This window comes from Gekko japonicus, unplaced genomic scaffold (genome assembly GCF_001447785.1).
Source record: "Gekko japonicus isolate JY-2015 unplaced genomic scaffold, Gekko_japonicus_V1.1 scaffold2484, whole genome shotgun sequence".
Taxonomy (NCBI): domain Eukaryota; kingdom Metazoa; phylum Chordata; class Lepidosauria; order Squamata; family Gekkonidae; genus Gekko; species Gekko japonicus.
This window is the reverse complement of record NW_015161480.1, coordinates 190,501-203,067: the sequence shown is the minus strand read 5'-3', so window position 1 is coordinate 203,067 and position 12,567 is coordinate 190,501. Positions and strand designations below refer to the sequence as shown.

The following is a 12,567-nucleotide window of genomic DNA, read 5'->3' as shown; positions in this document are numbered from 1 at the left end:
GCTTACTTCAGTGAAATATAGAAAGCAGAAAAGCCATTTTTTAAAAATTGTATGTGTTCTCTTGTAAGCTTGGTTCCTTGATTTGATTTCAAGAGGTAGGAAATTCGAATGCCAGCATCATAGTCACGCGAGCCACATGATGTAGTGGTTAAAGTATTCGATTAGGATCTGGGAAATCCAGGTTTGAATCCCCACTTATGCCGTGGAAGCTTGCTGGGTGAGCTTGGGCCAGTCACATTACACTCAGCCTAACCTACCTCACAGGGCTGTTGTGAGGATAAAACAGAGGAGAGGAGAATGATGTAAGCTGCTTTGGGTCCCCATTGGATAAAAAGACGGGATATAAATAAAGCAAATCATTCCTTATATATAATTGAGTAGTGGGGTGGCACTTTCTGAACATTCCACACGCTCCTAAATCAGTTAACTCCACAATGTGTCACTCAGAAGCTGTCCCTATACACTGGCTGTGTTGCCTGAGTCCCTCCCGCAGTGCACTCCATCAGCCATTGGCCCATCAGCTGCCACTCAAGAGTACTCGAGTGCCATTGGCCGGGTGCTGGGTCTGCTCCACTTCCCTGCTCACTCCAGCCACTGTTCCCTGTCAGAATACACTCTCTCTCCTGAGGGAGACACTTCACCTGCTTGGCTCCTCTGTGGAACTAACTTTTCCCTCAGTGGCTGTTGGTAGGCAATCAAGCTTGGTTCTGTCAGTAAAAGGCCCTTTCCATGCCTATTTTGGCCTTTGGGAGAAAACTTATTGGGGCTAGTCCTGACTAGGGTTGCCAGCTCCAGTTAGGGAGATTCTGTATCTAAGGAAACCAGAGTCTGGGGAGGGGAGAGACCTCATCTGAACAGAATGCTATAGAGGCTACCATCCAAAGCAGTTAATTTTCTTCCGGGGGAGAGAGAGATCTGTTGTCTGGAGTTCAGTTGTGATACCTGGTGATCTTCAGGCTCCACCAGGAGGTTGGCTGCCCTAGGTGCAGCAGTCAGAGTGCGAGACCCAGGTTCTTGCTGTGGAAGCTGACTGGGTGATTTTCGACCAATCACAGACTTTCAGCCTAACCTACCTCACAGGGTTGTCGTGTAAGTCAAAAGGGGGAGAGCTGCTTTGGTCCCCATTGCAGAGAAAGACTACTTTTCCTCCAGGGGAACCATTGTTGCCAATCTCAAGGTGAGGGCTGGAGGTCACTCAGAATTACAACTGCTCTCCAGATGGAGAAAACGGTGGACTCTATGTCCTTATACCTTGCTGAGATGGCTCCCCTATGACAGCCGATGTGACATAGCAGTGGGGGGGGAGATGGAAAGCTGAACAGTGAGGGGGGAATAAAGGTAGGTTGATGATTGGCTGGGAAGGAGATAGGGTTGCCAACTCCAGGTTGGAAATTCCTGGAGATTTGAGGGGTGGAGCCTGCAGAGGGGTGGGACCTCAGGCAGGTACAATGCCATACATCACTCAGAATTACAACTGCTCTCCAGACAGCAGAGATCAGTTCCCCTGGAGAAAATGGTGGGCTCTGTGTCATTATACCCTGCTGAGGTATAATGACACAGAGACAGCCAGTGCGATGTAGCAGTTAGCACTTCACAGGGTCTTCCAGCCCCAGGTTCTTCCTGTGGAAGTTGATTGGGTGATTTCAGACCACTCACTGACTTTCAGCGTAACCTACCTCACAGGGTTTTTGTGCAAATCTAAAGGGGGAGAGGAGAATGATGTGACCTGCTTTGGTCACCACTTTGGAGAAGGATTTGCCTTTACTAGGTAGAGGCTACAGGGAGAGGGGAAGAGATGAAAACCAGAAGTCAGAGGGGCAGATAATAGCAGGTTGATGATTGGTTAGGAAGGAGATAGGGTTGCCTACTCCAGGTTGGGAAATTCCTGGAAACTTGAGGGGTGGAGCCTTGAGAAGGTGGGGTTTGAGGAGAGGTGGGACCTCAGACAGGTACAATGCCATAAACTCCACTCTCCAAACCAGCCATTTCCTACTGGGGAACCATTGTTGCCAATCTCCAGGTTAGCGGTGGAGATCACTCAAAATTACAACCTCTTCTCTTCAGGTAGCAGAGATCAGTTCCTCTGGAGAAAATGGTGGGCTCTGTGTTATTATACCCTGCTGAGGTCGCCACAGCAAATTGACAGCGTGCCCAAGGCTGGGGCACTCTCCCAGAGCCCTTTCTAGAGCTTGTTGTATTTATTTCCACAACGAGCCTTATTCCTAGTTAAGTAAATAAATGCATAACCCCACCTGTAACAGCCCCAGAGATTCACTGTTGATCCTGTTGGGGACCCTCATGTGTAGCCCATCAGTACATGTCAGTCTTCCCCAGTGGGGCAAACAGGAATTCCCCAGCACCATTTCAGGTTGGAAAAGTGGCTTCTGCATGCAAACCATGGCAACAATCCAAATCAGGCCCCCATGTGCCTGGGAACTGTGTTCTGAGCAGAGACTCTAGACATGCATCTGTGCCAAAACCTGCAACAGCCGCATGGAAGGCATGAGGACTTGATAAACGTGGATCAGCCCTAGGAGGTTTTAAGCAAATGCTTCAAATGTGAGGTGTGAAAGCAGCAAATGTATTATTACACAGGTGTGCTTGTCGAGGGCCTGTGAACGACCGTGTCTGCTTCTTTTTGAGCATTCTGAGAAATTTGTGGCACAATCCTCAGGCCTTTCTCTTTCCTGCCATTGACCTCCCCTGTACTGCTCCTTTGCTAACACTTGTTTTTGAGCAACACGGAGGTCAAATGATCAGCTGAGTACAGTAGCTGAAACAGAAGAAACCTGATGTTTACTGATGTTTACTCACACACAGGTCAGGGTTTAAGCTGGGCAGAGGATCTAGAACAGGAAGCTGGAGAAGGTCACCTGATCCTGGAAGTAAAATACTAGCTGCAGTGCAAGGGAGGGTCACAATTAGCCAAGTGTGGGGCTGATACAGAGGGACTTCAGAGCATGTGGCAGTCATTTAAAATCCTATTAATGCTGTAATTCATCCATCAGGCTGAGCTATTAATGCCATGTGCCAAACAGGACTGCTTACATATCACTGCTGTGTAAACCCACTGAAATACGGGTGTCTTGGCAGGGAAACAAATTCTGTCCATGGTAACTGTTTAGCCCCTGTCAGGGCTGACAGTTGAGTGGAAAGCAGGCATGCAAAAAGTAAGCAAATACGTACAATGACAAATTGGGTGGGTCTCATGCAATGAACTGCACACATTGCGAAGACGGGCAAGGGTGGGAGGTTATATAAGATCAGGTGAAACCCTTGTTTCATTCTTGTGTCACGGGCTAACCTCTGAACTAAAAGTGGTCGGACATCCTCTGGCTCACAGCTTTGGTGGCACCTCAGAGCAGCAGAGGCCAGGAAAGCATGGCCATGGTGGCAAAGAGTAAAGTATCTGAGTTTGGCTGTCATGTCCCTGGTTCAAGCCCCCCTCCCTCGTACCTTACAGTATCTGCTTAACATGAAATGCTCGCCACAAGAGTAACCACTGTCCCTACCCTGGAAAATCTGCAGATGAGGACAGGTCTACAGTGAACTTTTAATGGCACCTTTATCACATCAGTGGCTTGGTTTGACGGAGAGAACCTTTGTGTGATTTCAAGACACTTATGCAAAAATTCCCAGTGGATTATACACCTGGTAAACGTTTCCTTGAAAATTTAAAATGTGGAAATTCTACACAAATGCTGGTAATGTGCCAACTTCTTTGAATGATCCTATGTTTTCACAATTTGCCATTCATCATCTGATAAAAAACCCATGCTTTCCTTGGTCGGCTTTGTCTTGTTCTGAAATTGTCGGTTTTTGTTTCTTCTGTCTGTGGATACAAATCCTTGTTTCCTAATGTGCCGTACACATACAGTGAGCCTTTGTCCATCTGAAAGAAATCGGCTAAATGGCATCATTTTCATGAATTTCAGGACCGCCTCTTTTTCGTCATGGAGTATGTCAATGGGGGAGACCTAATGTTTCAGATTCAACGTTCGCGCAAATTTGATGAGCCTCGTTCCCGCTTCTATGCAGCAGAAGTCACATCAGCTCTCATGTTTCTCCATCAACATGGCGTCATCTACAGGTACTTTCTTTTGGGGTTTGAAATAAAGGATTCCAGAGGCTCTTGCTTTGATTTTGGCTGAAATCCCCTGTCTCTTAGCAACCAGATTGGCTGTTTGTTTCTGGTTGCTTCCACAGAACGTTTTTGGGGGGGGGGGGGGAGAAGACTGTTTATCATTCCAAATATTAACATCTGAATAGTCTCTGCAACTGTCGCCAGCTGTGGATGCCAGTCTTGTATTATAAGACAAGTAAAGCTTTTTTAAAAAGCTTGGCACACTGTGACCTAGAGTTGACTTTGGTTGCAGCTAAGTGCAATCTCTTCAGTTTTTCCCCTCTGCCATGGATTTCCTCTCATTTTCAGACTCCCTGCCACTTCCTGAGTTTGTTTGTCCTACTTGTCTCCAGTCTGATTGAGCCTGGGTAATCATTTTGGGGAAGGTTTTTGTACGTGGTACCCTTCCTCTTGACTGAGAGGGCAAAGCCTCGGCCTCTGACAGGAAGCCCCTTGTTGCAGACCATTCAGGGTCACAGCGCTCCGGCGCGGGCCCTGGAAAGGTGGCAATGGGCCTCCTCAGGCCTCCCTGGGGCTGCAGCACTCCAGCATGGGCCCCAGGAGGCCAGCGACAGGCCATAGCATGGGGAGCTGGGGGCAGGGCTTGCTGCCACTGCCATTTTGCCAGCTCCTGGTCTCCAAAAGACCCAGAAGAACCCTGTCCAATCAAGATGATTAGGGGGATGGAGCACCTTCTCTATGAGAAAAGGCTAAAGAGTCTGGGACTTTTCAGTTTAGCAAAGAGACAACTAATGGAGGGTGTGATAGAGGTTTGTAAATTTATGCATGGGGTGGAGAGCCGACAAAGAGATCTTTTTTCTCTCACACACAAAATACTAGAATTCAAGGGCATCCAATGAAACTGATGGGCAGTAGGTTCAGGACGGACAAAAGGAAATATTACTTTAGAGAGAGAGTGATTAAAATGTGGAATTTGCTGCCAGGGGATGTAGTGATGGCCACATGAATAGACAGCTTTAAAAGGGAATAAGGTAGATTCATGGAGGATAAGTCAAATCAGTGACTACTAGCCATAGTGACTGAGGGGAATCTCCATATTCAGAGGCAGTCAACCTCAGAATCCCAGGGCCAGGAGGCAACATCAGAGGAAGGCCTTGGCCTCTATGCCTAGCTGTTGGCCCTCCAGAGGAACTGGCTGGCCACTGTGTGAGACAGGATGCTGGACTAGGTGGACCACTGGTCTGATCCAGCAGGGCTCTTCTTATGTTCTTAAACTGATCCCAATGTTTGTGGGTCGACTGCCAAGAAAATCAGAAGTAAGTTGAGTGTGCAGAAAAGCCCATAGTCACTGCATTATTCAGACCTCACAATAAACAGGTTTGTCCTTGAAGCTGTTGTTCTTACCCCTGCTGCTCCCCTTGCACACTTGGAACAATTAAAGGCTTTGATGTTTGGGAAGTGTTGAATCAAACTACCATAGACCTGCATAAATCAGAGTTTGTTCCCCCCCTCACCCGGAATTCTGAACTGAGTCTTAGAATCCAGTTTGTGTGAAATAGGCACTCCAACTTGCTATGTCCCATGAGGTGAGCACACAGGAACAATTTGTGCCCACTATGGACAAACCTATGCTTGTCATGGTATTTGGGTATAGTCAATGTCTTCAGCATCCTTGAAAAGGATCCAATCTGGGCATCCAAAGATTCTGTAATTAGTGTTGCCAGTGATTTAACTTGGGACCTTCTCTGTCTCTGCCACTGAGCCATTGATTTCTTCTTTCACATCTCTGGGTTGAGTCTCCGATGCAGCACCTGGAGGCCGGCAATGATGGAATGATATAAAATGAACCTTTCTGAGCCAGAAGACCATTCTCTTCCAGCTGAATGATGATGGTGTGAGGTGGGCCATGACAAAAAACCTTGGTTGAAATGTGAAAAGGAGAGACAGCCACTTCATCCCTCTGTGACCTAACCAGTTGATGCAAAGATGCTCACCAAGACCCAAGTTGGAATCCCATCCAGATGAAGCTGCATAGTTGCCTGCGCAAAACACGATACTGTGTCCAATGTCAGAACTGTCTTTCTTGTGTCTAGGTGGGCTAAAAGACAAGCTGGTTAGAACAGTAAATCTGGGCATATATACAGCTTGTACACAGAAGAGCGCCACCAGCCTATGGCCATTATCTGATCTGATGTGAAACCACATTTGGATGCCACGGCAGCCACACTAATACAAAATGAGTGCACCCCAAAGTCCCCAGAGGGGAGGCCTGGTTATGTGATGCAAGCACGCAAGACACTAATGAACTGAAAATATGGCAGGCAGGAGGCATTGGCATGCACAAGATAAGTCCCAGAAATGTTAGACTGGATAGTAAGGTGTTCAGAGGTGTAACAAACAGGGCAGGGGTGACCTCTGGGAGAGGAATGAAGCAAGTTATGGGTACCATGGAAACGCTGGTCCGTCTTGGACCTACACAACTGAATGTGCAACTCTGAACCACTCAGTAAAATGTCCCAGAGGGTGAAGGCATGACCACTGGTATCACTGTGTGAAGCAGCCAAGTAGCTCACTACTTCAAAATGCTCCAAAAATGCTAAAGAACAGGCTGCCTGAAAAAGGTGGCCAGAAGACTGAACAACATCTGGGGGAGCTGCCACATGAATTTCTCTGCAATCGTGCCATGTTTATAGCATGCATTACATGTTTATAGCATGCTTATCGCATGCATTACAGTGCTTGCTGCTCCAAGCAACAGAATAGATACTGCTCAGAAACAGAAAGCTGAGCAACATTCTGCGTACAGATGAACAGGGGTCATTTCGTAGAAAAATAGCTGCAGGAGCTCATTAGCATACAGTATGAGCTACTAGACTATTAGCATAATAGCTCATTAGGATATGCAATGTCGATGCTTGTCATGGTATCTGGATATAGTCAATGTCTTCAGCATCCTTTCCAATCTGGGCATCCAAAGATTCTGTAATTAGTGTTGCCAGTGATTTAACTTGGGACCTTCTCTGTCTCTGCCACTGAGCCATTGATTTCTTCTTTCACATCTCTGGGTTGAGTCTCCAATGCAGCACCTGGAGGTCGGCAATGATGGAATGATAAAAAATGACACCTTTCTGAGCCAGAAGTTCATTCTCTTCCAGCTGAATGATGATGGCGTGTGGTGGGCCATGACAAAAAAACTCAGTTGAAATGTGGAAAGGAGAGACGGCCACTTCATCCCTCTGTGACCTAACTAGTTGATGCAAAGATGCTCACCAAGACCGAAGTTGAAATCCCATCCAGATGAAGCTGCATAGTTGCCTGCGCAAAACATGATACTGTGTCCAATGTCAGAACTGTCTTTCTTGTGTCTAGGTGGGCTAAAAGACAAGCTGGTTAGAACAGTAAACCTGGGCATATATACAGCTTGTACACAGAAGAGCGCCACCAGCCTATGGCCATTATCTGATCCGATGTGAAACCACATTGGGATGCCACGGCAGCCACACTAATACAAAATGAGTGCACCCCAAAGTCCCCAGAGGGGAGGCCTGGTTATGTGATGCAAGCACGCAGGACACTAATGAACTGAAAATATGACAGACAGGAGCCATTGGCATGCACAAGAAAAGTCCCAGAAATGTTAGACCGGATAGTAAGGTGTTCAGAGGTGTAACAAACAGGGCAGGGGTGACCTCTGGGAGAGGAATGAAGCAAGTTATGGGTACCATGGCAACGCTGGTCCGTCTTGGACCTACACAACTGAATGTGCAACTCTGAACCACTCAATAAAATGTCCCAGAGGGTGAAGGCATGACCACTGGTATCACTGTGTGAAGCAGCCAAGTAGCTCACTACTTCAAAATGCACCAAAAATGCTAAAGAACAGGCTGCCTGAAAAAGGTGGCCTTGAAGACTGAACAACATATCTGGGGGAGCTGCCACATGAATTTCTCTAACATAGGCAGTAATGGGTCTGCGTTTATCAGGCTCTTGCAGGGCCAACCTCCTCCAGCCCTCAATGGCACATCATGAGAGAAAAGAGCAGCAGGGATTTTTAAACCCCAGGGCTTTACTGTAAAAAGAAATAGTTGACCAATGAATATTCATGGTTTTAGGGGCAAGCCCACGATCCTTCAGGTGCGCCAGATATTGCAGGAGGCCTGGTTATGTGATGCAAGCACGCAGGACACTAATGAACTGAAAATATGACAGACAGGAGCCATTGGCATGCACAAGAAAAGTCCCAGAAATGTTAGACCGGATAGTAAGGTGTTCAGAGGTGTAACAAACAGGGCAGGGGTGACCTCTGGGAGAGGAATGAAGCAAGTTATGGGTACCATGGCAACGCTGGTCCGTCTTGGACCTACACAACTGAATGTGCAACTCTGAACCACTCAATAAAATGTCCCAGAGGGTGAAGGCATGACCACTGGTATCACTGTGTGAAGCAGCCAAGTAGCTCACTACTTCAAAATGCACCAAAAATGCTAAAGAACAGGCTGCCTGAAAAAGGTGGCCTTGAAGACTGAACAACATATCTGGGGGAGCTGCCACATGAATTTCTCTAACACAGGCATAGTAATGGGTCTGCGTTTATCAGGCTCTTGCAGGGCCAACCTCCTCCAGCCCTCAATGGCACATCATGAGAGAAAAGAGCAGCAGGGATTTTTAAACCCCAGGGCTTTACTGTAAAAAGAAATAGTTGACCAATGAATATTCATGGTTTTAGGGGCAAGCCCACGATCCTTCAGGTGCGCCAGATATTGCAGGATGAAAATCTCAGGGACTGGCAAAGGGTTGGAAAAAAACCACAGACATTGCAAAGGACAGGAAAGCAGAGACAGCATGTTGGTAAGCATGACAAATAGAGGGGGCAAGGGAACCTAAGACTCCCTGGACAATTAATCGTTACCAAGTATCCACAGGACCGTTGGGAAGACATCCGGCTGTTGATTTGCACTGAGGGCCAGACAAGGCATCTGCAATGCTGTAACTGGTGCCTGCAATGTATCGTGCTGAGAAAGATATGTTAGCCACTAGGCAGGTCAAAACAAATTTGCGTATAAGATGCATGACCCGCTCAGAGCATGATATCTACTGACTAATTATTCTGACTACAACCTGGTTGCCACATCAGAACAAAATATACTTATCTCTAAACTAATCCTGCCACATGCAGATGGCAGCCAAGATTGGAAAGAATTTTTTTAATAATCCCAGAATTTGCCCAATATGAAGGCCAATGTTGGGCACATCAATGATTATTGAAGGAAACGCCAAAACTGAAGCTGCCTGCAGCGTCTGAATGAACTTGCAAGGAATCTCCCAGAGATAGAGATGTCTGCAAAATGGCAATCCCATTGAAATGATTCAAGAATTCCAACCAGTCCCCAAGGTCCTCATATATGCCACGTGTAATCCTGATGTAGTGATAGGGCACAGCTACCCCGGCTGTGGATTAAGTCAGCCTAGCTCAGAAAGCCTGCCGAGGGGAAACTGTCTTGCAGGCAAAGCTTAGATGACCCAGCACAACCTGAATTTCTTTTAAGGTGCATTTTTTTCTTACTTATGACCCCGCCAGCAGGCTTTTTAGGGTAACTAACTTTCTACAGGGAGGTTAGAGGTGCTGAGTACTGAATCCAGTGAAATCCCTATAGATGTTAATTGAGTAGCAGGGTCTTCAGTCTTATCCTGTGCTAGGAGGACCCCAACTCGGCTCCAAGGGCCTGGAGTGCAGCAAGGGGATCAGCACAATCCGCCATACCCACAGGGTCCACAAATAGAAAATCATCAGGATAACGTGTAATGGGAGGACACCCTGTGTGCACCTTAGACACCCACTCAAGAAAAGTTCTAAAAGCAGAAGCTTTGTTATGATGACATGTTAGATAGTAGAAACAATTTTAAATCTTTTGATTGTGTCGAATTGTCATGGTTACAAAAAATGCAAGTACAAACGAGATATAGGGAGGACCAGAAACAAGGTTTTTACAAAAAATTAACTGAAATGGATAAAATTTGGATTGTGTCAGGAGGATGAATTATTTAAAATGTATATAAAAGCCTGTTGGAAGTTAAACTGCAGGAAGAGGTGGTAAGATCGAATATGACTGTCTGGAATAAGGATTTAGGATACAATTTAGAGATAGATAAATGGCTGAGAATATGGGATACTAACATGAGAAGTACAAGAGCAACTGCCTTTAAAGAAAATATTTATAAGGTGGCTTTGAGATGGTAGATGTACCCAGTTAGATTAGCAAAATTCTCTCAAACAACTTCTAACATCTGTTGGAAATGTAACCAGAATGTTGGCACATATCCATATGTGGTGGAATTGTGCCAAGGCAAAGGAATACTGGGGGATGATACGTAATATGCTACAAGAAATTATGGGAGTCCAAATTGCTCTTAAACCAGAATTGTGCCTACTTAACATGATTCCAGAGGCATATGGGAGAGTTGAGAAGTATTTGTTGTTACATTGTTTAACGGCGGCGAGAATTCTATTTGCCAAGTATTGGAAAAAGGAGAAAATCCCAGAAAAGATAGAAGTCATACAAAAACTATTTGAAATTGCGGAAATGGATAAAATATCATGTTCATTAAAGGGGAAAGACGATACATTTTTCGAAGACAATTGGAAAAAATTGTATATTTGGAAGTTGAAGGTGACGGGTTAGGAATGTGTTTTTGTATATAGAGTTTGGTTGGAAATGAGGCTGTATGCTCATCTGTGATGAAGTGAAGAAATAGTTGTATGTTGGATTTATGTTCAGAAAACCTTAATAAAAATATTGTTTAAAAAAGAAAAGAAAAGTTCTAAAAGCTTCAAATGCTATGCAAGCAAGCAACTGAGCAACCCATAAACATACCACAAACTTATCCACATACCAGTTACCATTAAATCTGAAACTCAATAGGCAAAAATCACCAGAATGAAGTAAGCAAAAAGCAGATTGAATATCACATTTTGCGAAAAGGGTGCCGGGACTACAAGACTATATATAATGCTGACTGCATAGTCTAGAGAAGCATACCGAATGGAACACATCTCAGGAGCAATGACATCATTAACAGAAGCCCTTTTTGGATAAGACAGGTGATGAATTAACCAAAATTCACCTGGAGCCTTTTTGAGTACCATGCCCAGTGGTGAAGCCCTTAGATTGTGAAGCAGTGGTACTGTGAATGGATCTGCCACCCTCACGTTCCTTGACTGTTTTCCAAGTGACAGCAGCAGGAAGCTCCCAGGCAGACTTAAGGTTGATGCAGTCTGTTGCAATGTGAGGGCCCATAAATGGGATGCAAAAGCCCTTGCTAAACCCTAAAAGGAGGTAGGAAACAACAGCCTTATTGGGATACTTACAGAGGAGGGGGGAAAGTGCCCTAAATCTTATGGGTCTTAGCAAAACACATATCAAAAATTAAGTCAGTACTAGGGTTGTTTTGAAGAAGTTGAGGCTGAAGTTCCGGGAGCACCCAATGCTCCTTTGATTACTGCTGGAGCTTCCAGAGGGCCGGGATCCCCAAATGGGCTGCGGCGATCCACCTCCTTTAGTACATGAAAGCCATGGATGGAGACCAAAACATGTATCACAGAGGTGCTCAAACTTACAGTGGGGATGGTGGGACCTGCATGCTCGCCCAGAACTATCCCATCTGATTGCAGTTTTTGCTTTTCCTGAGTCAGCCTTAGGCTTTATGTGGGGGCCCACTGTCATGAGCCAAATCCTGTTACTGAGGAGATCCAACCTAGCCAGCACATTGTGAGAGGCCCTCTGCTGAAAGGCCTCATTGTAATCACTAGCAGGGGCATCATCAGCCATGGACCAAGCTTTCAGAACATTCCCCATGTGATTGGCAAGGTGCCAGCCCTGCTCTGGGTAGGCAGCGGCAACTAAGCTCATGTAGGCCGTGCAGCCTTTGAGCCCGTTCTGCAAAGTATGCTCTGCGCTGCCCTTTCAAGCCCCCTTTTTTCTTGCCTAGGACCTGCTTTTCCATCCTCACCCTCCAGTTTTAAAAGGGGGGAAATGTCCAAGTTGTACCCATCCAGGACCCTTTCCTGCAGTTTATGCAGCATGTGAATACCTGGCGGATCCTCCACATCATTATACTGGGATGGATGAAGAGCCCCTTGGGCTCCACAGGCCAGCTTGGAACCCCACACACAGCTGGGGCTGGGCTCACCCCTTACCCTGCACTTGCACAACCGTGAAGGCAACCCTGGAATAAACTCCCCAGCCCTCTAATAGTTACCATCCAAGTGTATGGAATCGTCATCCGAGGATGACTCACCAGAAGATGGGCTGCTGTCCATCACCTTCCGAGGTTGAGTCATCTTAGCTGTCCTATGAAGCTTGGCATGGTACTTCTCCATGCGGGTGGGGCTCCTTGTGTGATGGTCTTCAGAAGCAGTGGAAGCTCTAGACTCTGCCGGTGAATGCTGTTTCCACCTAGTCCTGGAATCAGGGTGCACTGGCTGG

General features: G+C 46.3%; 1 protein-coding gene across 1 annotated transcript in view; it reads left to right on the top strand.

Moving 5' to 3' along the window:
* Positions 1–1,457: 1,457 nt before the first annotated feature.
* LOC107125702 (protein kinase C epsilon type) overlaps positions 1,458–12,567 on the top strand; it is a gene marked incomplete at its 5' end in the record, with an annotated part of 54,737 nt that continues 43,627 nt past the window's right edge. The window contains 2 exons of the mRNA XM_015429154.1: positions 1,458–1,479; positions 3,925–4,090. Coding sequence (XP_015284640.1) covers positions 1,458–1,479; positions 3,925–4,090 — 188 coding nt within the window. The remainder of the gene's footprint in view (positions 1,480–3,924; positions 4,091–12,567) is intronic.